The following is a 24,663-nucleotide window of genomic DNA, read 5'->3' as shown; positions in this document are numbered from 1 at the left end:
CACCGTGCGCCCAGACCTGACCCGGCTTGCTGGACCCACCATGGTCTCCAGCCGCCTGCCCTCGTCCTGTTCGTGGGGAGCACAGGAGGCAAGCGATGCTTCTAGAAGGCCGGCTGGACCAAGTCCACCCTCTGCTCCGAAAGTCTGGCAGCCCCTCCTCCCACTCCCAGGCCGCCTGTCCAGTGTCCTCCGCTCGCGTGTCTGACACCCCACCCCCTAGAGTCAGCTGCCCTCAGGGCCCGTCTGCCAAGCGCCTCCTGCTGACGGAGCGCTCTGCCCCGGATCCCGGTCTCTGCGCATCTGCCCAGAGGCCGTTCTGACGCCACCCGCGCCCACCCCACGCCCCTCGTCCACCTCCTGGTGCGGATGGCGTCTGCAGTGCCAGGGCTTTGTGTTCGCGTCCTCGTGGGAGGTGACCCCAAGGCTTTCGGGGCCCACGTGGCACCTGGAGCAGGGAGCGTCCAGAGGGGCACCTCACAGTACAGGCTGGACGCTTAAGTGATGAGAAAGCAGGCAGGGTGGAGGAGGGTTAAGACGGTTAAAAACCATAGTTGACTTTTAATTTCGAAACAAATTAAATACAGTTAAATTAAAACAGATCGACGGTGCAGCTGTGGGGGCCGCCCTCCCCCCTGTGTCCTCCGGGCTCTGCCCCACTCCCCACTCCCGACGGGGGAGCAAACAAGCTGTGGTCACCGACCCAACCCTGGCTCATAACGAACTCATTCCCAACGAAGACGGAAGCTGCAGTCCACCAGGGTTATAACTAAATAAATACACATGCAGCGAAGAGAGGGTGTTAGGTGAACAACTGAACTAGTATCTGCCAAAAAGAAAAAAAAAGAGACGATCCCGTTTCGTGGTTCATCACCCATTTCCTGAAAACCAGCCCTGGCCTTCTGGCCAAGACAGTTGCCCAGCCAGGAGAGCTGGCCCAGCGTCCAGGGTTGGTCCCGTGAGCGAGGCCACGGTGCCCAGCGCAAATTCACCCACTCAGCTGGTCACTGTCACCCCCGTGGTTCCCGGGCCCTGCAAGGCGGCTCAGGGCTCTGGGTAGGGGGTTGTGGGATGCTCTCCTAACCATGGTGAGGAGGTAAACCCCCTTCAGCACAGGCGGCGATGCTGCTTGGCACTCTGGGTCGCTGCGCTGAGGCCGCGGCCCCACCCCCCGATACCCAGGAGCGGGCTCTCCACAGCCCTCGGGCCCATCCGGCGAGTTTCAGGAGGGTGGGCGCTGTTAGCGATAAAAGTAAACGCCTGTTCGGAGAGGGGGGGCGCGAGCCGTTCCTCTGCCTCTCAGGGGATGAAAATTGTGCTTCCAGCCGTCAGGAGCGTGAGACGGGGCTGGCAGAGGGCTGGCCCGCGGGGAAGGCAGGGGGACCAGCGCCTCCCTCCTGGCGGGGGGCTGCGTGGTTGGGGGGGGATGGGGGAGGGACGCGAGGCCAGCTGACTGCAAGCCCCATTAGGGATAAGCGAGGTTTTGCTTCCCACTCTGTGTGTAAGTCACGATTTGCCAGCAGTCTGGGCTCGGTCTCCCGCCCTCTGGGTTCAGGTCACCTCCGTGCCCTTCTGTCGACCCCTCCGCTAGGCCAAAGCCCCCCGGCCGGGGCGGGGAGGACACCGCCCGGCCCTTCCTCTCTCTGCTCCTGGCCCACCTGCACCTTGAGCCTCTGGTGGGGGCGTCTGCCTCCCCAGTCCCGGCCCAGGCGCGGCAGTGGGCGGGCGGCTCCTTCCGCGCTGGGCGGGGCCGGGTGCGGGGAGTGGCGGGGGCGAGGGCCTGGAGGGGCTCTGCTCCCCGCGCGAGGCCAGGTACTGCCGGGCCTGCCAGGCGCTCAGGCGGCCCCAGGCTCTGGAGGCGGAAGCAAGGAAAGCCCGCTAGGGCGCCGACCTCCTCTCCCGGGAGCAGCTTGGTCCGGACGCCTGGGGCTGGGGACCGCCGTCCGGTGGCCGTGGGGCCCCATGGGGCCAGGGGCCGCTCTGCGGGGCTCTCACCTCCGTCCCAGCCGGGCAGTCCCCTATTTCGGGGCCCATGGCGTCGACCCCGCAGGATTGCCGGGCGGGTGGAGCACAACAGGTCTGGGGGTTCTGTGCTTTAGGGTCTCCGTCCTTCGTCCCGGCATGGGGCCGGGCTCTCTCTGAAGGCCCCACAGGGGAGGGGAGGGTGGCAGCGAGTCCACAGGAGTGCACCTTGGAGGGACACGGCGTGGGGAGAGGAGGCGGCCAGGAGCAGGTCTCAGAAGGCGCTCCTGAGGGGAGAGAGCGAGGGGGCAGTGTGAGGGGGCCGCTGGGAGCTGGGGTCCACGGGGGCCCCCCAGACCCCCGAGGAGCCGGGAGCGTGCTCTGTCTGACCCACTGCGGTCTGGTCGTGGCCCAGGTGATCTGCCATGCTCGGGGTCATGACCCCCGCGGTCTCCTGCAGTTGGGCTGTTGCCAGCAAGGCACAAAAGCTGCAGCCTGACTCGGAGGCCTGAAGACCAAGAGAGCCCCACTCACAGCAAGCCTCCAGCTCAGGAAGGGCCTGGCTGTGCGGGTTACTGGCACAATCCACTCAGCTTTTCTGAGTTTCGTTCCTGTATCTCTAAAGCGTAAATGGAGCCTGTGAACTACTTCAGTACAGGATTTTTTAGGACCAAATAAAAGCAGCAGCAGTTGGGCAGTGCCAGAGACTATTTCTGGTGCCCCAACAACCCATTTAGCAGATGAAGAAAATGAGGGAAATGGGAGCCTGGGAGCTGGGCCAGGCTCTGGAGTCCACGCTTCTACCTCAACTGAGGAGGAAACCATACAGACAGAGCCCGGGTGAGTCCACCCAGCAGGGCCTCATATGGGGAGAGGTTTGTGGCCAGAATGAGATGGGGAGACAGGGAGCCGTCACGAGGCGGTGCTGTGAGGTGAAGGCCTCCAAGCAGCAAGGAAGGGCCCAGGTGTGCAGGGACTCAGCTGTGTGGGGACCCAGCTGTGTGGGGATCCAGCTGTGCAGAGACCCAGCTGGGAGGCCCAGGTGTGCGGGGACCCAGCTGGGGGGAGGGGGGGGCCAGGCGTGTGGAGACCCAGCTGGGGTGGCCCAGGTGTGCAGGGCCCCAGGTGTGCGGGGACCCAGCTGGGGGGCCCAGGTGTGCGGGGAGGTTGCCACCTGCTGGCTTCATCTCTGCCTCCTCCACTCCATGGGGCCTTTGCCGTGACTGTCATGATTAAAGACCAGGAGGAAACGCCTTGGCAGATTTACTCTGCACCCAAGCTTGGAGGGGGGGCTGCTCAGGGTGTCACCGGCTCACATCCCCTTACCTGTGTCCGGGGCTCAGATCTCCACCGTGGGGTCAGTGAAGCCTTTCTTCCCCTCATTCACCAGCACTGGTTTCTCGGTCCGCGTGTGCCAGACCAGGATCTGTGTGTCCAGAGACATAAGACCATATGGGGCCGGCCCCGACCTCGCCCTCCCACCCTTGTCCCTCCCCTCCAGCCCTGTTCCAGCAAGACTTTCTCCATTGTTCTGTATTTCTACCTACCCCCTCATTCTTGCTCTTTGTACATAGGCTGCCTTCACAATATCTATTGGAAACAGAAAATCTGCAGCTACAAAGAAGAGAGAAAGTGGTCCCAAGTTTTCCTCTTGCTTCTCATCCTCCCTTGTGCTTTTTGATGGATCTTGAGGGAGACAGTTCTGGGGCCTCCAGCTCAGCTAAGTGCCAGCCTGGTCCCCAACTGGAGAAGTCCAAACTGGAAGGAAGACGTATCTATGCATGTGTGTGCATGCGCATATGCACAAACATGTGTCTGCACGCCTGTGTGCGCATGTGTACTGGCGCATACACTCGTGCTCGTGTGCATGTGCATGGGCGTGTGTGCACATGCATGCATATACGTGTGCCCGCGTGTCTGTGCATGTCGGTGCGTGTGCACTGGCATATGCATGTGTATGTGTGCACATGTGCCCGTGTGCGCATGTGTGTGCACACATGTAGGTGTGTCTGGCATGGAAGTGTGGAGCCCAGCTGATGCGTGGTGAGGGAGGAATTCATTCCTAGGCTCTGCCTGCCTGGGGGGCCCCTCCTCGTCCCCCTGCCCACCTTTAGCATGGCTGCCTGAAGGGCCACAGACCCGCCACCCTGGAGGGAGGCTGGCTGTCCACTGGCTGTGCAGGTCCCTGATTAGCAGGGAGCCTCAAGGGCAGGAGCTGGCCTGTGCCGCGCTGCGAGCTCGGCGGGCGCCCACCTTGGTGCAGTTGGCCGCCTTGGGCTCCAGATCGCTGAGGGTGACGAGCTCGCGGAGCAGGCTGCTTTCCTGGTAGCCGCCCTTCACGCCGCGCAGCTTGAAGTAGGCCTGGCTCCGCTGCAGGATGAGCCGCAGGTTGACTGCAAATCCCGCCATGTCTATGGCAAACGGCCGGTGGGGGTCGAACACCGTCTTCCAGCCAACCACCTTCCCTGCCCCGTTGACCCTCGGGGCCTCGTACCGAAGGCCACCGACGAAGGCGACGGGCCACACAGACACCCTCCTGGTGCTGCGCATCTAGAGGGGAGAAGAGTCAGGACACTTGGGCTGCCCAGGGAGGGCATCTGCAGAGGACTGGCCAGGGCTGTGAGAAAGGCCACCCTGCAAGCAGCTGGTGCTTCCCTTGTCACGTGACCTGTGCTTTGTCCTTTGCTGCAAAAGCTCTGTCTCCCCGATTTAGAGTTTGAAATGACTCCCTCCCCTCCCCCACTGTCCTGATTCCCAAACTCGGGGGGTGGGAGTTGGGGGGACACTGAAGGTGGACGGGGAACCCTCCTCCCCTCCCCCCACTGGAAGCCCTACTCCAGACAGTGCCTGAAGCCAGGGCTGCGGTGGGCTGGTCGGTCTAGGAGCCCATGCAGGCTTCCTCCCCCTTCGCCAGGTTCCCCCCCCACCCCTGGTCTGCATATCTGCGTACTCCGTACTGTGTAAGGAATACTGCATATAAGTACTGGGTACAATGGTACTGGGTACAAGGGTACTGGGTACAGGAGTACTGGGTATAAGTACTGATCCCAGGGGTACTGAGTACAGGTACTGGTCTGTGTATCTGTGGCCCGCACCTCCTCGAAGAGCTCCAGGCTGTAGGTGTTGTCGTCATCCGCAAAGTACACCACGCCAGGCTGGCTGGAGTTGCGCGGGAAGGTCTCCCGCAACCAGCGCAGAGCCAGGTTGCGCTGCATGGTGCCCCGGGGGATGCGCGGGTCACGCGCGTCCCCCCGCAGCTTGTAGTTGCGTGGCGTCTCCACGTGCAGATGCGTGTAGTTGAGGCCGGTGTCGCGCAGCAGGCGTGCCGTCAGTGGGGTGCGGCGCGGCGCGTCCTCCACCACCAGCCAGTGCAGGTTGGGCACGTGCAGCAGCGTGTTGGCCAGGCGAGTGAGCTCTGCCTTCTGCACCGGGCGGCTGTAGGTGGGCGTCACCACGTGGATGGTGGGCAGTGTGTCAGACCAGGGGGGGGGCCGCGTGTACACGTACTCTGTGCGCACCACCTCCACGATGTCCCGGTCGGACATGCAGTACTCCCTGGGGTCCGTGCCAGGGGGCGCCTCGCGCCGGGGGTCACCACTGTCATCTGCAGATCAGAGGAGGGGGTGTGGGGACACTGGGCACAAGTGCTGGGCACAGAGGCACTGGGTACAGTGGTACTGGGTACAGGGGTACTGGATAAGGTACTGAGCACAGGGGTACTGGGTAAGGTACTGGTTACAGGGGCACTGGATAAGGTACTGAGTACAGGGGTACTGGGTACAGGGTACAAGGGTACTGGATACAGGGGTACTGAGTAGAGCATTGAGGTACTGGGTACAGGGTACTGTGTAAGGAGTACTGCATATAAGTACTGGGTACAATGGTACTGGGTACAAGGGTACTGGGTACAGGAGTACTGGGTATAAGTACTGATTCCAGGGGTACTGAGTATAGGTACTGGAAACAGGGGTACTGGGTACAGGAGTACTGGGTACAGACGCTGGGTATAAGGGTACTGGGTATGAGCACTAGGTACAAGGGTACTGTGTACAGGAGTACTGGGTATAAGTACTTAGTACAGGGGTACTGGGCACAGGTACTGGAAACAGGGGTACTGGGTATAGGAGTACTGGGTACAGGAGTACTGGGTACAGATGCTGGGTATGGGGTACTGGGTATGAGCGCTGGGTACAAGGGTACTGGGTACAGGAGTATTGGGTATAAGTACTGAGTACAGGGGTACTGGGTACAGATGCTGGGTACAGAGGCACTGGGTACAGATGCTGGGTACAGGGATACTGGGTACAGGAGTACTGGGGTACAGGTACTGGGTACAGGTGTACGGGGTACAGGTACCAGCCCACCCGGCTCTCCTCTGCTCCTGTGGGAGAGTCAGTGCACACCTCTCTGGGGGCCTGGGGGCTGCTGCTGATGGTCAAGGCTGGCTGCCTGACACCCTCGCCCTGGGTCCTCCTCTTTCTGACCCCTACGCCTGGCTTTCGACAGCTCTGAGCGGTTTAAGGGCAGCTGGCCAAGCTGCAGCGTCGCACCCTGGGCTCCCGTCTGTGCCAGGCTTTGTGTGGCGAAGTGCCCACCGCACTGCCCGCGCCCTTCTCCCCAGAGCTGCTGAGGAGCCCGGAGCACTAGTGCTCCTGCCTGGGGCAACCTTAGTGCTTTGGTGCCACGTACCCTGTGGCCCCGGAGTCCAGGAGCACCTCACCTGGGTTCCAGATAGACTGGACAGGATCAGAGCCTCCCTCTCAGGCCGTTGCCTCCGTCCTCCCCTCCCTGTCCCCCTCCTGCTCCCCCGGGGGGAAAGGACCTGTGGGGGTTGCCCCAAAGGCGCTCTGGGGCCTGACCCAGAATCTAGCTCCCGAACCTCGCTGTGGAGTGTAGGGCTTCACCACAGCACTCTGTCCCGGGGGCTGTCCACGGTGGGCAAGATGCTTCTGGATCCTGAGCCCATCCCTTCTGACCGTCGATGTCCCATGTTTGGGCCAAAGGGTGGGGTGGAGACCCACCTCGGCTCCTCTGGGCCTGTGTGTCTCCTCACATGCACGTTCCTGTCATGCGTTCACAGCCCCTGGGGCCTTGCCTGTGCTCCTGCCCAGCCGTGCGCCCAGGAGGGGTGTGTGTGGAGCCGGGCAGAGGCCCACCTCCATGACACGCAGGCATGGGAGCCCCTGGAGGTGCCCTGTTCCTGCCAGGGCAGCGCTGATGGCCAGGCTTTCTCCCTTATCTGCATCCCCGTGGGGAGCCAGCAGCCAGCCCCTCATGGGGGGACCAGCCCACACCCCTCCCGTTCTGAAAGCGCCCCCCCCACCCCACCGAGGCCTGTCCGGCCACGTGAAGGACTCTGGGTGCTCGCTCCGGGGCCGTCTCAGCGGGAGGTGGGATGGTCGGAGGCCAGACCTCGGGGTCCGAGCTCCGAGGCGCAGACCCCGGCCAGCTCTGCGCTAACCGCACGACCCTGAGCCAGGGGCCTGGCCTCTGGTCACTACTGGCAGCTGCGAAGGGGAGCTGATAACTGCGTCTCCTTTATCCAGGTTCCATGTGGGTTTAGGGGCTCGGAACACAGCCCGGGCTCACAACATTTCCCCTGTGCAGAGGCGGACAGTAAGATGTCCAACTATGGAAAGGGTAGTGGGAGCAATCCCGTGCAGGGGGTGAAGGGGGTCCCGGGAGGCTGGGCTTCCTACGGCTCTAGTTAGCACACGGGTGTGGATGTGGGTGCTGGCCTGGGGCTGGGCACTGGGCTCCGGGGTGACATACAAGTCTCCGGCTCTCGGAGAGTTCCCACGGGCTAATGACCCCCACTGGGGACTCACAGCCCAGGTGGGAGCCTGCCCCCGGGCTGTGGGTGCAGGGTGGGGAGACCAGCACAGGCAACCAAGGGGATTTCTGCAGGAGTTTTAGGTCAAACTGGGAAAAGAAAACAAGCTTCCAGAGAGCAGCTGCAGACCAGGACATAAATAAGGGTTCGTGTATCCTGCCGTGAGCAGAGCTCTGGAGCCCGAGGCTAGGGAAGGACCCTGAGCGTCGCTGTCCGCAGCCCCCCCGCCCCCCGCCCTCCCGTCTGCCCAGTGATCACACCCCCGCAGGCGGCTCTGCGCCCTGGAGCGTCTGCGAGCCTACGACGGGCTGGGTCAGGGCTGCCGCCGCCTCCGGTCCTCAGGGCCCCATCGCCCTCTGCTGCTGCCCTGGGGCCAGGGCGCCAAGTCCCGTCTCTAGGCATGACCGGCTGTGCTGAGCGCAGCAGCCTGGCATCCCTGAGCCCAAAGCGCTGCTGAGAACAGAAGCACGTGGTGTCACATCCCACATGACAGACCTTGTGAGGTGCGGCGGTGACGACTCGACGAGAACAAGCAGCAGGGCTCCCTGGCGGTCCAGGGTTAGGACTTGGCACTCTCACTGCCATGGGCTGGGTTCAGTCCCTGCTCAGGGAACTAAGATCCCACGAGCCACTCAGCTCAGCCAAAAAAAGATAAGGCACCAAGGAGTGAGGGGAGGAAATGCTGGGAGAGCTCCAGGTGCCCGACGGACGGTGGGAGCTGAGCCGCGCTCGGCCCAATCCTCCTGGGGGAAGCTTCAGGCCCCTGCAGAGATGAGCAGCCTGAAGCGTCACGGTGAGGGCCGCCGGCCCCAGACTGGGGCTCTTGGCCCTGCCTGCTCTGGGGGCTGGGGGCTGCATCAGGGCTTCCTGACCAGGAAAAGAAGACACTCGCCCTGAAAGGCTTTCAGTAACACAGGCTGGAAATCCCACCACCCAACCCCAAGCCCTCCCACAGTGCACGCCCCCCAACCCTGAGCCCTCCCATGCTGCACCCTCCAGCCCTCCTGTGGGGCATGCACCCCCTAGCCCTCCCATGGTGCACGCCCACCACCCCTGAGCTCTCCCGTGGTGTACCCCTCCAGCCCTCCCGTAGTGCATGTCCTGGGCGTGAGTGCAGAGGAGAGCCCGCGAGGCTCTGAGCCTGGGTGCATGGCACCATCCGAGCCCCAGGTCAGCCCCCAAGGGTGCAGTCATCAGCCAAGTCGGCCCCAGGTCCCCACTGGCCAATCAGGGGAGAGTCAGCCCTCCAGGCTGTGGCCACTCCGTCAGGGGAGTCAGGCCTCCCTCCAGGCTGTGGTCACCCCATCAGGGGAGAGTCAGGCCTCCAGCCTCCAGGCTGCAGTCACCCCGTTAAGGGAGAGTTAGTCTCCAGGCCGTGGTCACCCCGTCAGGAGACTCAGGCCTCCAGGCTGTGGTCACCCCGTCAGGAGACCCAGGCCTGCAGGCTGTGGTCACCCCATTAAGGGAGAGTCAGCCTCCAGGCTGTGGTCACCCCGTCAGGAGACTCAGGCCTCCAGGATGTGGTCACCCCATCAGGGGAGACTCAGGCCTGCAGGCTGCGGTCACCCGTCAGGAGACTCAGGCCTCCAGGCTGCAGTCACCCCGTCAGGAGACTCAGGCCTCCAGGCTGCAGTCACCCTGTTAAGGGAGACTCAGGCCTGCAGGCTGCAGTCACCCCGTCAGGAGACTCAGGCCTCCAGGCTGCGGTCACCCTGTCAGGAGGCTCAGGCCTGCAGGCTGCAGTCACCCTGTTAAGGGAGACTCAGGCCTCCAGGCTGCGGTCACCTCGTCAGGAGGCTCAGGCCTGCAGGCTGCGGTCTCCCTGTTAAGGGAGAGTCAGCCTCCAGGCTGCGGTCACCCCATCAGGAGACTCAGGCCTGCAGGCTGCGGTCTCCCTGTCTGCGACGCCCGGCGGGGCGGGACTCACCCTTGCGTGCGGCGAGCAGGGGCGCGACGGTGCTCTGGTGCCACACGGTGACCAGCAGCGTCCAGGGGAGCACGATGAGCACGACGGCGAGGACGTCCCGTCGCTTCGGCATCTCCAAGGCTGGCTGGGCCCACAGCTCTTCGTGAGCTGGGCAGCGGCCGCAGAGGGAGGAAAGCACACGAGTGGGCCGGGTGGGCCAGGCACGGGGCCGCGGGGAGCCGCACGCCAGCCCGCAGGCCTGACCGCTCAACCCACCCATTGCCGACGCAGCTCTGCGGAGTCCAGCCCGACCGGAGTCTGGGAAGGGGTGCTGTCTGCAGTGGGTCAGGAGCCCTGCGGGATGAACACCTGCAAGAGGGGACAGAGAGGCTGGCCAGAGGCCTGGGGGGCCGCCCCGTGGGGCTGAGGACAGGCGGTGCCCCCTCGGTCCAGACACCCCTGCCTGGGATCCCCCGGCTCACTCCCAGGCCCGTTTATGAAGAGGGCACCTAGTTTCCAAGGCTTTAACGCCCGTGGGCCTCTCAGCCTGCCGCTGGGAGGACGCAGAGAGCGCTCAGGCTGAGGTCGTGGCTGTGACGGCCACAGCCTTGTGCTCGGACCTCGTTTCACAGCCTGGATGAAGGCATCTGCGCCGAGTGAGTCCTCAGAGGACTGGCCAGTAGTGTTTGGAAGTGGACTCTGGGAGGGTGCACCCTCAGCAAGCCTGGACGGGACAAGGCCCAGGCTGGAGCCACGGCCAGGGGCCAGCCGAGGGGGCCAGGGGCCAGCCGAGGGGGCTCGGGGGTCAGCTGAGGGGCCCGGGGGCCAGCCGAGGGGGCCTGGGGGCCAGCCGAGGAGCTCGGGGGCCAGCTGCCCCGGGGGCCAGCCGAGGGGGTCGCGTGCCAACAGCTTCCCTCCGGGCCGGCTGAGCTCATGATGAGGGACCAGCGCCCCGCCTCCCAGCCTCCTGGGAGCTATCACCCCCTCCCCCGCCCCCACTTCTGTGCTGAGAGCCCTGCAAGACACCTCTGGGTCCACAGGGGTGGCCTGGGGGGAGGACAGCCACGGGCAGCCCGCCTGTCCCCACGCGTGGGCCCCCCAGGTGTCCAGTCTGGCAGGCCGAGCCCCCGAGACCACGCCCACCCGGCTGCAGGCAGGCGGACGGCCGTCTCTCCTGGCTGAGAGCCAGGCTGAGCAGGACTCTTGGAGGCGCTGCGTCCCTCCTCCCCACCTGGTCCTCTGGCCTGCAGCCCTCCCGGCGGGCCGGTGTGCCCTGGTGGCCGCCCCCGCCCGTCTGCACAGCCTGCTTGGAGCAGACAGCGGATAGGCCTTGGGGTCAGACGATGCAGGCTGGGAGCGGGTTCCTGGACCCCGAGCTGCCTCCAAGCTCCTGGCCGCGGCCCCGTGGGAGGAGCCCAGAGGCCACGCTGCCTGCCCGTCTGGGTGTTGGGCCGCCTCCCTGGCCAGCCCCACCAGTGCCGAGCCCCCGGGTAGGACGCCAAAACTGGGTCGGGACCTTGGTCTGGTTGGCCGCCGCAGGCCGCACAGGGAGGCCTCCTTGGGTTGTGGGGTCCCCCGAGGCTTTTCCAGGCATCTGGCCGTGGGGGCTGGCCTGGCCTGGGCACCCGGCCCCTGCCGTGGCCTCCCCCAGGGAGTACTCGCCGCTCCCTGAGTCGTCCCGCATCCCCTTCCTCCTGGTGCTCACTGAGGCCACAGGGGACGGCTTGTGTTGGGGCCAGGCCTGAACCCAGACAGGAGCGGGGGAAGGGGGTCAGGCCCCAGAACCCCTTGGGGGGCAGCCCCCTGTAGGTCCTGATCCCCCGGGGACTAGGAGGGGACAGAGGCAATGGCCTGAGGGGGACGATGCTCTGATCCTGTCCAGTCTATCTGGTCAAAACATGTATGGTGGGAAGAAGGGAGAGGCAGGAAAGCTCTAAAAATAAACTTAGCCATAAACCCAGTTGTGCATTAATTACTTTGGAAGCCATTACGGCTTGAAAATCCCATAACTTTAATGGAGGCTATTATAAGCACGGCGGCGAAGTCATGAAGCTAATTACCAGGCGGTTATGAAGTGAAGCAGGGAGCCCCCAGCCTCCGAGGGAGCCAGCTGGCCAGCAGGGGTCTGTGCGGGGCAGGCCTGGGGCTGGGTGGCTGGGAGCGGGGATCAGGGGGCCTGGGGTGGGGGCGTGGAGTGGGGCAGGCGGAGCACCCCAGACGCAGAGGCCTGAGTCTGAGAGGGAACTGCAAGGATGACCACGGGCCATGGCCCAGGAGGGGTGGTGGGCAGCCGGCCTGGGGTCCAGCCTCAAGCAGGCTGCCCGGAAGAGGCTGGGCGAACTTGGCTTTAAGGCTCACGGCAGCCTGCCTTCTGAGACTGCAGGGATTCCAGCAGAAGCTTGCCCACGCCCCACACCTGGGGAGGAGCTGGTTTAGTCCCACTGGTGGTGGGAAGGGCCATGTGGCGGCGGCGGCGGTGGGCTGGGGGTTGGATGGGTGGCTGGCCATCAGCGCCCGGCCCACAGGGAGGGAGGCTCCGCACAGCTCTGTCCTGCCACTCAGGGAGGTAACTGCAGAGCTGGTGCGTGCACGTGTGTGTGTGCATGCATGTGTACACGTGTGTCTGCATGTGTGCATGCACATGCATGTGCACGTGTATGTGTTTGCGTGTGCATGTACATTGTGTACGTGTATGCGTGTGCACAGGTGTGCACATGTGTATGTGTACGTGTGTGCGTGTGTGCTGCATGTGTACATGTGTATGCATGTGCACGTGTGTGCGCACACGTGTGTGTGTGTGTGGTGGAGGTCAGTAACACAGACAGACCTTCCACCCGAGCCCTCGAGCAGGGCAAGGGCCATGGTGCCCGTAGGCCTGGGATCGTGGCTGGCAGGCGGGTCGCAGGAGGCCACAGGGAGAAGAACCCCCAGAGTATTGTGTACAAGCTGTGCACGCCCTGACCACCGCCCAGCCGCGGTCCTTTCCCTGATCGAGCGCCTGTTGCCAGCCAGCACGACTCTGCCTGTGAGGCCAAGGATGTCCCGGGAGCTCATGGCCCGCGGGGAGTCGTCCCCCGGGCACAGCACCCGCGGCCCCGACCTGACTTCCCCGAAGTGGTCCGCAACCGGGGGATGCTCAGTGAGTGACCTGCACGGTGTCCTTCAGCATTCGTGTGATGTTTCCCACCGGTCTTCACCTCTCCTGGAGGACGTTTTCCCGGACTCGCCTCATGGAAGCTTTGGAGAGCATTCAATGTAATTCTCGTAGAAACGAGGGCTTTCTTCCTTTCCCGCTTGTATTTCTTTTTTTCTGCCATGTTCTGTGATGATATGGAGCTTCCCTGGTGGCTCAGTGGTAAAAAAAATCTGCCTATAGTGCAGGAGACGCAGGAGACTTGGGTTCACTCCCTGGGTTGGGAAGATCCCCTGGAGGAGGGCATGGCACCCTACTCCAGTCTTCTTGCCTGGAGAATCCCCATGGATAGAGGAGCCTGGAGGGCTGCAGCCCGTGGGGTTGCAGAGTCGGACATGACTGAGTGTGCAGAGATGACGAGAGCACGCAGGGCCGTTCAGACGGATGAGGAGCAACCTTACATACTCTGGGGAGGCCACAGCGCCCTGGCCCCCAGAGGGCCCCCCGCCTGCCTGCACCACACAGACAGGCCTTACATACTCTGGGGAGGCCACAGCGCCCTGGCCCCCAGAGGGCCCCCCGCCTGCCTGCACCACACAGACAGGCCGGGGCATCAGTCCTGAATGGGTGGGGGTGACCCTGCTGGGCCGTGAGGAGAGCAGCTGCCCCTGTCCCTGGGAGCCGAGTGCCCTGGGGCTGGACTGGGGAAGCTGAGCGGAGGTCAGCAGAGTTCAGCAGAGGTCAGCGGGCAGGACGCTGGGAAGGGCCGGCTCTCTCTCGGCCTCAGATGGTTTCTGAGACCTAACGGGACCCCACGAGCCCTAACGGGACTCAGCATCAACCCCGCGGCCCCTGCGCAGGACAAGCCTGAGGCCACAGCTAACTGGCTCCCTCCCTGAGGGTCCACACGCATCAGCTGGCCCCATGCCTCACTCCCCAGCCTCCCCACCCCGCAGGCTCTGCGGGGAGAGGGCAGCATGTGGCAGCCGCTGACCCCGGCTCTGCCCTCACCCCTGGAGCAGGTGGAAGAGGGGGCCTTCCACCCCAGGAGGGCTCGGACGGCCCCTGGGTCTGCAGCCCTGCCCTGGCAGGCTGGGTTCCTTCTCTGCAAGCCACGGCGGCCTCTGAGACAGGCAGGGCAGTCTTGGCCCCGTTTCATAGGCTAGGAAACTGAGGCCTGGAGGGCCCGGGTCAGAGTCTCAGAGTGCTCATCACAACTGCTCCACACATACTGCTCCTGCCGGCAGGCCTGGCCCCTCGGGCAGCACCAAGGACCCAGGTTAGCCAGGAGGGGCTGTCCACCGGCTCACACGGTGGGGGCTGGAGGGACCCTGGGCCTGGTGCCATCTTCCTCCGCTTTGGCTGAGACCCCAGCCCCTGGCCGGGGCGGAAGGACACCTGCTCAGCATAGGCTGCGGTGACGGCTTTAGGTTTCTTCTACCCAGGAGTCAGGAAACAACTGTCCGTCGGTCGTGTTTGAACTGGTTTCTCTTCTGGTTTTTCAGAAATAGCCTTGGGATCGGGTTTGGATTCTGACTCAGTAGAGAATGGAGACAGGGTCTGATGTGTGTGGTCCCCTGCGCTGCAGGAGTCTGAATGGCACAAACCAGCGGCACCAGCGGCCTGACTGACATCCCCGTCTTCATGCAGAGGGTCATCCATGTGCCTCATGGCCCCTCGCAGGAGGGTGTCACCTAGGGTGTGTCCTGGGTGCCCTGGGCTGGGCCCGAGGCACACGCGTGACCTGCAGCATGGCTCCAGGTGGGGACACAGACCAGAGGGAGAGTGGCCCACCTGACAGCGGCCGACCTGGGCGAGCGCCCCCGTGAGAGCCGCCGCGGGAGGGCCTCGGGCAGCTGTCCCGTCCACAAGGCCTGTCACAGCCCTGCTCGGGGGTCTGAGTGTCCCCGAGCCCACTGGCCACCTTGCAGGAAGCCTGGGCACCAGCTGGGCACTGCGCTGCACCTCAGCACGTCGATTGTGATGCAGCCCCACAGCGGCCGAAGCACCAGCTCCCTGCCCCCGGACGCAGTCTGAAGTTTCATTCGGGAGGTGGCGACGCTAGGTCCATTTTGCGAGCTACTCGGAGCCAGCCTCCCCCCCTCCCAGGTGATATCATCATGTGTGCATGTGAGCTCGCGGCCAGGACCGCCTCTGAGTGAGTTCCCGGGCCACATGCGTGGCCTCAAGGTGCAGAGGGCTCTGAGGAATGTCCCCCAGGAGAGGCTGTGTGGACGCAGCAGACGGTGACCCTGGCCCTGGGACATGGCCTTGCCTGAGTCCAGCGCAGCCGCAGTAAACACCCTGGAACATGCCGCCCCTCAGCGCCCGGCTCGCTGCACTGCCCCGGGCCCTGGAGGCTTGGGGCAGCTCAGGACATGCTGACACTCAGCACGTGGGCTCCCGGGCACCGGCCTGGGTGGGCGGGGGCAGGAGTCGGGGCTCTGATAGGAAACAGAGGGCAGGGGCCGGGGGCCGGGGCCCGGGGGCTGGGTGTCCGAGGACGCGCTGGCCTAGGACAGCGTGCAGAGCCTGCAGGCCGTGGGCAAGGGTGCACTCAGCCTTGCTGGGGTGTCAGCGCGTGGCCGTCTGTTCCCACTGCCCTGCCCCCGCTGTCTGGCGTCCTGCTTCTCTCTGCCTGTTTCCCTTGGAGCTGGTGGCCTGCGGTTTGGGATGGGGGTCCCACCGACCCTGCAGTTTCCAGGGGAGGCCACCTGGCACTCTGAGCCCTTGGCCTGACCCCCGGAGCTTGCCAGACCCCACACACTCTGCGGCCAGCCCACACCCTGCGTGAACCCGCTGGTCTTGCTGGTTCTGTGTCCGTCTGCAGCCCCCAGGCCAGGGGCTCCTCCGGACCCCTCTGGGCCCTGCACACTGTGGAGGCTGCACTGTGTCTCTGGCACTGAGTCTCCTTTGCAACGCTCATCGGGCAATTTGGGATCTGCTGAGGGTTCCGTGGAAAACCCCAGCGCAGGGCCTGCCCCGCAGAGAGCTCCACGAAGGCTGCAAGACGTGGAATATCATAGCGGGGACGGCAGCAGCCTGTTTGTGACTCCAGCTGAGTGTCCGCGTCCGGCAGAGACGGGACTCGGGGTCCCTGGCTCCTCTGGGCCTGGCCAGCCTCAGGCGGCTCTCACAGAGGTTCCTCCCTCCCCAAGACGAGGCTGTGCCTGCAGGTGGTGCCCGTGGCATGGACTCCAGGGAGGGCAGGGTGCCCTGTCTCCCTCCATCTCCAGGGCGGGCAAGCCGAGGCTCCTCCTTCGGGCTCGGGGCTGAGTGCGGAGGTGGGAGGTTGACGCAGGGCTGCCCGTTTCCTGCCGGGCTCCTGAGGCTGCTCTCACTGCCTCTGCCGCCCATCTCTCCTGCCGCCCCGTTCCCTCCCTGGGGTCAGCCGCCCCCGCGCTGGGAGAGACACTGGGAGAAGTGTTGCCGGAGGTGCCGCATCCGAACAGGCAGCGACAGCACCCCAGTCTCAGCCCCAGGCCTCACCCCGGCGGGTGGGTGATGGACCCAGAGTCCCAGTCTCAGCCCAGACCCCACCCTGGGGAGGGGGTGATGGACCCAGAGTCCCAGTCTCAGCCCAGACCCCACCCTGGGGAGGGGGTGATGGACCCAGAGTCCCAGTCTCAGCCCAGACCCCACCCTGGGGGGGCGGTGAGGGACCCAGGGTCCCCAGTCTCAGCCCAGACCCCACCCTGGGGAGGGGGTGATGGACCCAGAGTCCCCAGTCTCAGCCCAGACCCCACCCTGGGGAGGGGGTGATGGACCCGGAGTCCCAGTCTCAGCCCAGACACCACCCTGGGGAGGGGGTGATGGACCCAGAGTCCCAGTCTCAGCCCAGACCCCACCCTGGGGGGGCGGTGAGGGACCCAGGGTCCCCAGTCTCAGCCCAGACATCACCCTGGGGAGGGGGTGATGGACCCAGGGTCCCCAGTCTCAGCTCAGACCCCACCCTGTGGGGGTGATGGACCCAGAGTCCCTAGTCTCAGCCCAGACCCCACCCTGGAGGTGGGGGGTGAGGGACCCAAGGTCCCCAGTCTCAGCCCAGATCCCACCCTGGGGACGGGGTGATGGACCCAGAGTGCCAGTCTCAGCCCAGACCCCCAGACCCCACCCCGGGGGGGTGATGGACCCAGAGTCCCCAGTCTCAGCCCAGACCCCACCCTGGGGAGGGGGTGATGGACCCAGAGTCCCCAGTCTCAGCCCAGACCCCACCCTGGGGAGGGGGTGATGGACCCAGAGTGCCAGTCTCAGCCCAGACCCCCAGACCCCACCCCGGGGGGGGGGGGGGGAGGCACCCAGGGTCCCAGTGTCAGCCCCGGATGGTGGTCTAGACACGCTGAGCCTCATGAGGGGCGTGCAGAGGGCCGCCCCATGCATGGGGCTCCAGGGCCAGTGGCCCCACCCTGGGCTCTGCAAGGGGCCGGCTCCTGGCCTGGGGTCCTGGGTCCTGGCTGGGCTGCCCCTTTGCCAGCCCTGCCTGTAGCCTCAGCCAGCTGTGCTCTTGCCTCCCTGTCTCCTGGGGGCTGTCGAGCACGCCGGCCCTGTGGTCGGCACTAGACTGTCGGGCAAGGCGGGGCTCCAGGAGCCTGGTTCTCAGAGCACAGAGGCGTCTGCGGCCCCGGGCAGGAAGGGCAGTGAGGAGACGCCATCGTGGACTGCCTCCCCGCCACGGTCTGGCAGCAAATGGCCTGCCCGTCTGAGGACCGGGCCGGCAAGACACTCCACATGGAGTGACCCTGCCCAGCGGGGAGCAGCGCTGACGCTGCTCTGGCACAGAGACCTGGACTCGGGGCTCAGGAGGCGCGGCAGGACCGAGCCCGACCCACTCACAGAGGCACAGGGTGGTCGGGCTCGGCAGAGCGGGGGCTAGGGAAGCACACGGCTTCCAGCGTGCAGAATGAGGAGTCCTGGAGCTGGACAGGCGCGCAGCGGGGATGTCCTGGGCGCCCTGAGCACTTAAGAGCCGTTAAGGTGGTGCATCCTAACTGTGCATTCTATGAATTTCTGCCACAGAAAAGAACCTGCCATCCAACAGCTGTGCTTGGATGGATCAGCAGTGACACACTGGGGACTGGGCCGGGCGGCACCTATGTGGTCCCAGCGCCAGACCTTCCTGCTGGCCCGCACGGGGGTCTCCATGGCAAAACACACAGTGGGCACGTCCAGGGGACGCGCCCCAGGGGTTCCAGGTAAAGCTTTAGGCGTGCGCAGGACATGGTGAGAGGCTGGCAAGCACACACACACGTGCACGCACACGCACGCACACAGTGCTGGTGTTTCCAGCCAGGGGTGTGGGGACGGGTGGAGGCGTGCATGCTGGCTCCCAGGGGGAGGTTCACGGGGACGAGAGAAAGTCCATGTCAGCACAGAGTGAGTTAGGCGAGCAACACTTCCCTTCACCTCAGAGGCTCAGAGGATGAAAGGAAACAGAACAACATGCTCAGCACGGAGGCCGGGGGCAGAGGGTGTGCACACACTGTGTGGTCAGAGTGTGTGTGCGCACCGTGTGGTCAGACTGTGTGCACACACCGTGTGGTCAGAGTGTGTGCACACACCGTGTGGTCAGAGTGTGGTCAGACTGTGTGCGCACACCATGCAGGCTGCTGATTCACTGGTCTAATTAAAGTTTCCTGTGTATTTCCAATGCGATGCCTGTGGCCCGAACCAGCTGACCTTCCCTGGGGCCCTGGCAGGACAGTGTAGGTGCATCCTCCCGCCAGCTGTCACAGGAGGACAGCGGAGGCCTGGCTGGCTGGTGGGGGAGGGGAGCCCGGTCCCATGGTGGACCTCTCGCCCCCTGCCTGGGGGCCTGAGACAGGGAGGGCAGAGTTAGACTCAGGCCACAGTGCGGGGCCAGGCAGCAAGGTGCTGTGTGACCCAAAACAGAAGCAGAACCTCTGTGGGTAGCTTCCTGATCTGCAGAAAGAAGGGCACATCTACAGATGCAGAACCCTAACTCTGGGCAGATGGTCTCCCCACCCTGCTCTGGGGTGTCGATCACGGGGGCTGACCGAGGGCAGCAGTGTGGTTGGGGCCAGACACGGGCACACGCCTCACACATCTGTCATTTTAGATAAGGAGACGAGGCCCCTGGGACTGAGTCTGCAGCGAGCGGCTGACACAACCGGGCCTGGAAGCCAACAGCAGCCGGTTGCTGGGCCTGCCTGGCCAGGGGCTCCTCTCCCTCAGGACCAGGGCTGGGAGCCAGGCAGAGCCCTCCCGACCCCAGCTGCCCCTGCCTGCCCGGACGCCCTGGAGGCCGGAACCTCGTGTGCTCCTTTATCTTGAACGCACAGGGCTAAGCAGGGCCCTTTGGGGGCAGGAGGGGGAGCTGTGCTCACTCGCCAAGGCGAACACGACCCGAGATGGTGCCGGGCTTACCGTGTGGCCACGGCCCCACCACAGGGAGGAGACGGGCTCAGGGCGGTGGGCGACAGAAGCAAGGCCACAGCTGGGCCCCTCCGTGTACCAGGCACACTTCGTGTCGTCCAAATGTAGGCAGATGGAACGTTAACTACCATGGAATGAATAATTTAAAAAATTGCTGGGAGTTCCCTGGCGATCCAGTGGAAAAGACTGCACACTCCCAATGCAGGGGCCCTGGTTCCACCCCTGGTCAGGTAACTGGATCCCACATGCAGGAACTAAGAGTCTGCACGACGCAACCAAAGATTCGGCATGCCGCAACTAAGGCCTGGAGCAGCCAAATTTAAAAAAAAGAGGCAAAAATACCTGCTGAGCAAAGCACTTACTGCTCCTGTTCCAAGTGAGTAACACGATTCATTGTGATTCTCATTCCCACCTCACAAGCATCCTGTTATCGTCCCACTCAGAGACAAGACACGTGGGGGCACAGGGGGTCAGGGGCGGCCCCAGGGCACACAGCATGGGCGCACAGCACGCACGTCCTGCAGCCCCCGCTCTCCGCACTCGCAGGTGCAGTGCCGAGCCCGGGGCAGTGCTTGCCAGGGGCACTCAGGGACGCTGGGCTCGTCCTGGACGCGTCTGTGCCATCCTGCGGGGCGGCCACAGCCCCGTGCGCGCCTGAGCTTGCAGAAAGCGCTGATGTGACTGGGGGATGCCCACCAGGGGAGGGGGCAGCTGCGTCACGTCCAGCCAGGCTCTGAGGCTTTGAGCGCCGGGCAAGTGACAGACCAGTGGTCACCACTCCCCAGGAAAGGAAGCGAGATGGGGCAGGGGGAGGAAGAGGCGACGGCACTCGCTCAGCAGCGCGCAGGGCCCACGAGGACCTCAGGCTGGGTCTCTCCTGACACCTGCCCTCTGACCCCCGCGGCCCCGCCCCCGCGGCCCCGCCCCCTCCCCCTCCTTCATGAACAACGACCAGGGCCCCCCTGTCTCCCAGCTGCGGGGCGGGAGACCCCCTGCTCAGGGCTCAGATCTCAGGGAAGACATCCCCAGTCCAGCCAGCTCTTAGAGGTCCACCCTGAGACTCCCCTCCATTGAGCTTCTGGGTGGCAAAGCCCTAAGCCCTGCCAGACGCTTGGCGGGGAGGCCACTGCCCTGCCTTCAGCTGCTGTGCTCGGGGAGCACAGATTCATTTTAATATTGGCTGCAGCTAAACCTCATTAGGAAAGTAAATTTGCTGTAGCTGCAAAAAAAAAAAAAAAAAGGCAACCCACACAGTCCTTCCTTCCAAAGCTAAGCTAAACAGAAAACCTGATCTGACTGGGGCCCACTTGACGCCTTACCTCCCTGGGACTGGCCCGGGGCCCGGGACACAGTAGGTGCTCAGTGGGCCAGTGTGGAGCAGGGTTGGAGCAGCCCCCGCCCACCTGGCCAGCTGGCAGCACCCACACCAGGGGGCCACCGGCCTGGGGTTCCTGTCGGTTGCATGTATTTTGGGGGGACACTGGCCAAGAAGTGCAATGACCGCACCGACCACTGATTCCACACGGAAACCGTGTTGCTGCCATTCAGCAGGGGGACACCGAGCGTGTCTCCCCCAGTGGAACGGCAGGGGCAGGACCAGGCCCCAGGCCTGGAGGCGGAGGTCTGAACAGAGAGCCGGCAGCAAGGCCGGTGAGGCAGCCCCAGGGTGGGAGAACGGCTACTCCATTCAGAGGCTTCCGGATGCCAGGGGCTCATGGGGAGGGAACAGATGCAGACACGACGGTGACGCCTCTCGAGCGCTTCACCCACAGACGGCCTGGCCGGAGAGGCTCCTGGGTCTACAGGCCTTCAGGAATCAGGGCCTAGAGGCCTCCGCTTTCCCCAAAGTCCTCCCATCCGATCACAGAGACCGAGGCAGCCTCGGCCTGGCCAGCCTGTGCCCTGCACGGCACCACCTCCACGTGCCCACCCCACACGCCCAGCAGGCCCCGCAGAGGACTTCTGGCCTGCAGGCCTGGGCTGCGAGCAAGCTTCCCTTCTCCTTCTCCCCAGAAGGCGTGGGGGTGGGCACACGCAAGAGAGTCCCTTCTGCCCGGAGCTCCCCTGAAGCCCACACTCCTCCACGTTCCTTGGGGGGCCGGCCCCCTGCCCTGGCTGCTGGCTGCCGACACAGGCGGGCATCTTGGAAGGAGGCCTGAGGCGGCCCCCACTCTGCTGGACCCCCGGCGCCCATGCTTCTGTGTCTTTGTCTGCCTTCTCCCGCAGCTGCTCCACCTGCCTCGGACTCTCAGATTCTCTCTTCCTGAGCCCGGCCTCTCCTCCTGTCCAGTGCTCAGCAGAGGGGGGCACTCGGGCAATTCCCGGCCCGCTCAGCCCCTCCTCTGACCAAGCTGGACCAACACGCTTCCCTGACCCTAGAGCTTGGTTTGCGGTCAGCTCACTGCTGGACCCGCCACACTTGTGAAGCTTCCGCCGTCCTCATCACCCTGTGCTCACAGCCAGAGAAGGCCAGCCACCCGGGTCCCCTCTCCCCTCGCCCCTCAAAACCATGGGGGAAAACCCAGGTGCGTCCAGAGACAGCGGCCGGGGGCAGGGCTGGCCCTCCGCTTCTTCCTCTGGAGCCCCCAGCCTCCACCAGCCCCCTTCAGATGGGCCCGTCACTGCTGCTCATCCGGAACCTCTGTGCCTGCATTCAGTCCCGTGCCGGTGAGCTGCCAGCGCACCCCAACAAGGAGGGGGTCACCCATGGGCAGGCCCAAAACGGGCACAGCAGCCGCCTGGCACTGAAGGGGGCATGGATCCATCAAGCCTCCCTGCTCCACACCTGGGCAAGCCTTCTGCATCCCCCCAAGATGGGGAGAGGGGGATGAATGCAGCTCCAGAAGCTTTGGGGGTGCTGGGCATGGACTGGGTGCAGTACGGTCTCTTTGAGGGTCTCACGGGGGAAGGGTCTTTGTTCTAAACAAAGGAAGGGGACTCGATGTTCGGTCCAGTGAGGCCACTAACAGCCTCCAGCTCAGCAGCTTCGGAGGGGATGCCTCCGTCTCTGTGCTGGAGGCAGGGAGCCCTGGGGGACAGAAGGTGGATCTGGGGAAGCAGGAGCCTCCGTCCGGTAAAGTCACACGCCCACAGCCCCATAACTGGGGGAGCCGCGAGCCCCACCCTGACACAGCTACACACAAGATGTCATCGGCTGCTCCGGGGACATCCCCACCCAGTCCTGTGCAGCAGTGCATATCAAGCCCCCAGTGGGGACCCCACCCACCCACGCAGAGCTGCCCCCACCAGCCTGGGGCGACCAGCCGTCTGCAAGGCCGGCCTCAGCATCCAGGCAGAGAGAGCCCCAGAGCCCCGCTGCCCAGCTTCTACAAGAATCCATGCAAGCAGCGCCGGGCTGGGACTAGGCCTGGCCGGGGCAGGACAGGCAGAGGGCTGGGGAGGGTCTTGTTTCTGCCTCTGCGTGCGCAGGGGGCGGGTTCTCTCAACCTCAGCTCCAGCCCCAGGCCGTCGTCACCTCCTTCCTGGCCTCCCTTCCATCCTCTGCTGCCTCACACCTCAGTTTGCTCCCCTAAGCTGTGGGCTCTGGTTGGGAGGGACTGGGGCCCCAGGCCTGAGTCCGGGTGTGGAGGGCAGGCGATGAACTCGGTCCTGACTCCTTCTGCCCCCTGCACACCTGTCCTGACACTGGGCCCCCTCACCACCGCTCAGCCCCCCGCCTCGCGGGAGAGTTGTAGACACTTAACTTGCCAGTGGCTGGAGCCTCCGGGCTTGGGAACGATCCTGGGGGACCCGGAGCAGCGGTGCTGACCCCCAACTCCAGGTCGCCAGGAACCACCTGCTGAGGTGGGAGGAACGGCCCCAGCGAGCTAAGAGCCTGGCCTGCGGCTGGCAGGGACTGAGAACCAGCTTCCCCTTCTCGATGCGAGGAGGGCCAGCACCACCCAGGTCTTGTCTCGAAGCAGCCCCTCGACTGCGGCGCTTCCTGGCCCCGGCCCGATGCTGGCCGATTCTCCAGCCGCCCCGCAGCGCACCACCATCCACGCGCGCGCGCACACACACACACACACACACACAGGCACACACGCACACAGGGGCGCGCGCACAGGCGCCCGTAGCACATGCCGCGGGCGCCGATGCGGACGCATAAAGGGGCTCTGTACGCGGCGGCGGGGCCACTGACCTGCGGCGGCGAGTCCGGATCGTCCCCGGCGCGCTCCATCTCGGCGGCGGCCCCTAGGCGCCGGTCCCCGCGCCCCCGGGCTGCTGGCCCCGGCCACGCGCGCCTCCGGCCCCGGGGGCTCTCGGGCTGCGGGTCCCCCGAGGCCCCTTCATCGCCGCGGGGTCAGCGCCGCCCCGGCCCGGCCCTTCTGCGCTCGGCGAGGCGGCAGCCGAGCCCGCTAGCGCACTCGGGGCGCGGGGCGGGGAGGACGGGGGCGCGGCAGAGCGAGCAGAGCCGGCCGGGCGCAGGGCGGAGGCGCGGGGCCGGGGCGCGCGGCCGGAGCTAGCAGACCGGGCCGGCGCGCGGTCCCCTCGGCGGCGGCGGACGCGCCCGGGCCGCCGCGGCGGTGACAGCGCCGCCAGCCCCGCCCCCGGCCCGCCCCCGGCCCGCCCGCGGCGCTGGAGCCCGCCGCTAGCCCCGCCCCGCGCCCCGCCCCGCGCGCCCCGCCCGCGCGCGAGCTGCCGGCGGGACCCGCGCCGCGGACCGTCTATACAACCCCGCAGGCGGGGCCGGGGGCGCGAGGAGGCGCGGACCCCCGGGTGGGTATCGCCCCGCGCCCTCCCAGGCGCAGGCGGCCCGGCTCTGTGCTCTGAAGCGGGGCTGCGGGAGGGGGCGACACCGCCAGGCCTCGCTCCCCGGAGTTAGAGCCCCCCGCCCCCAACCCCGCCTCCATCCCGGCCGTTCCTGGCGCCCAGTTTGGCAGCCTTTCTCAAAGGGTGATTGTTTCCGGGCCGGGCAGTCGGGGGGCGGTTCTCTGGGCCTGGGAGGCTGAGCGCGAGGGCGGAGAGGGAGATGGCCGGTGGGGACAAGTGGCGCCTGCCCGGCCGCAGGGGTGCCTGGTGCGTGGAGATGGGGCCCGTAGGGGGCCCCCCGTCGGGGCGCTGCTGCCTGGTCGGAGGCCAGACCCCACCTTCCTCGTCAGAGGAGCCTGGACTTACCGGGAGAAAGAAGCGGGCCAGGCGGTGTGGGGGGCAGAGGGGTCACAGGAGCAGAGAGGCGCAGGCTCCCAGAGTTTCAAGGGCTCTTTGGGCCAGGAAGTGGCTGCTTGTTCCTTGCCTGTGTGTTCCGGACGGTCTAGGGGTGTCAGCCCTGTGTGTGCACGTGTGTGCGTGAGGGTGTGGGCTGCAGCCCTCCATGGTGAGCCTTCCAAATGCTCTTTGGTCAAGTTCCTAGAGACGGAGAGGCCTTCCTTCTACATGTTTTAAGGGTTTGCAGCCCAGGTGGCCGTCCTCCTGGACACGTGCAGTCAGGGCCACCCT

At 65.3% G+C, this 24,663-nt stretch overlaps 1 protein-coding gene across 1 annotated transcript; it reads right to left on the bottom strand.

Moving 5' to 3' along the window:
* Positions 1-529: 529 nt before the first annotated feature.
* On the bottom strand, positions 530-23,649 carry B3GAT1 (beta-1,3-glucuronyltransferase 1). Its single transcript, XM_025265965.3, has 7 exons — positions 23,366-23,649; positions 9,975-10,067; positions 9,720-9,866; positions 5,055-5,563; positions 4,213-4,509; positions 3,286-3,385; positions 530-2,246 (listed from the first exon to the last, which is right to left on the bottom strand). Exons 2-6 carry the CDS (start codon positions 9,976-9,978, stop codon positions 3,299-3,301), a joined length of 1,044 nt encoding a protein of 347 aa, XP_025121750.1. The 5' UTR covers positions 9,979-10,067; positions 23,366-23,649; the 3' UTR covers positions 530-2,246; positions 3,286-3,298.
* Positions 23,650-24,663: the final 1,014 nt, after the last annotated feature.

This window comes from Bubalus bubalis, chromosome 16, assembly GCF_019923935.1.
Source record: "Bubalus bubalis isolate 160015118507 breed Murrah chromosome 16, NDDB_SH_1, whole genome shotgun sequence".
Taxonomy (NCBI): Eukaryota; Metazoa; Chordata; class Mammalia; order Artiodactyla; family Bovidae; genus Bubalus; species Bubalus bubalis.
This window is presented reverse-complemented; position numbering and strand designations above follow the sequence as displayed.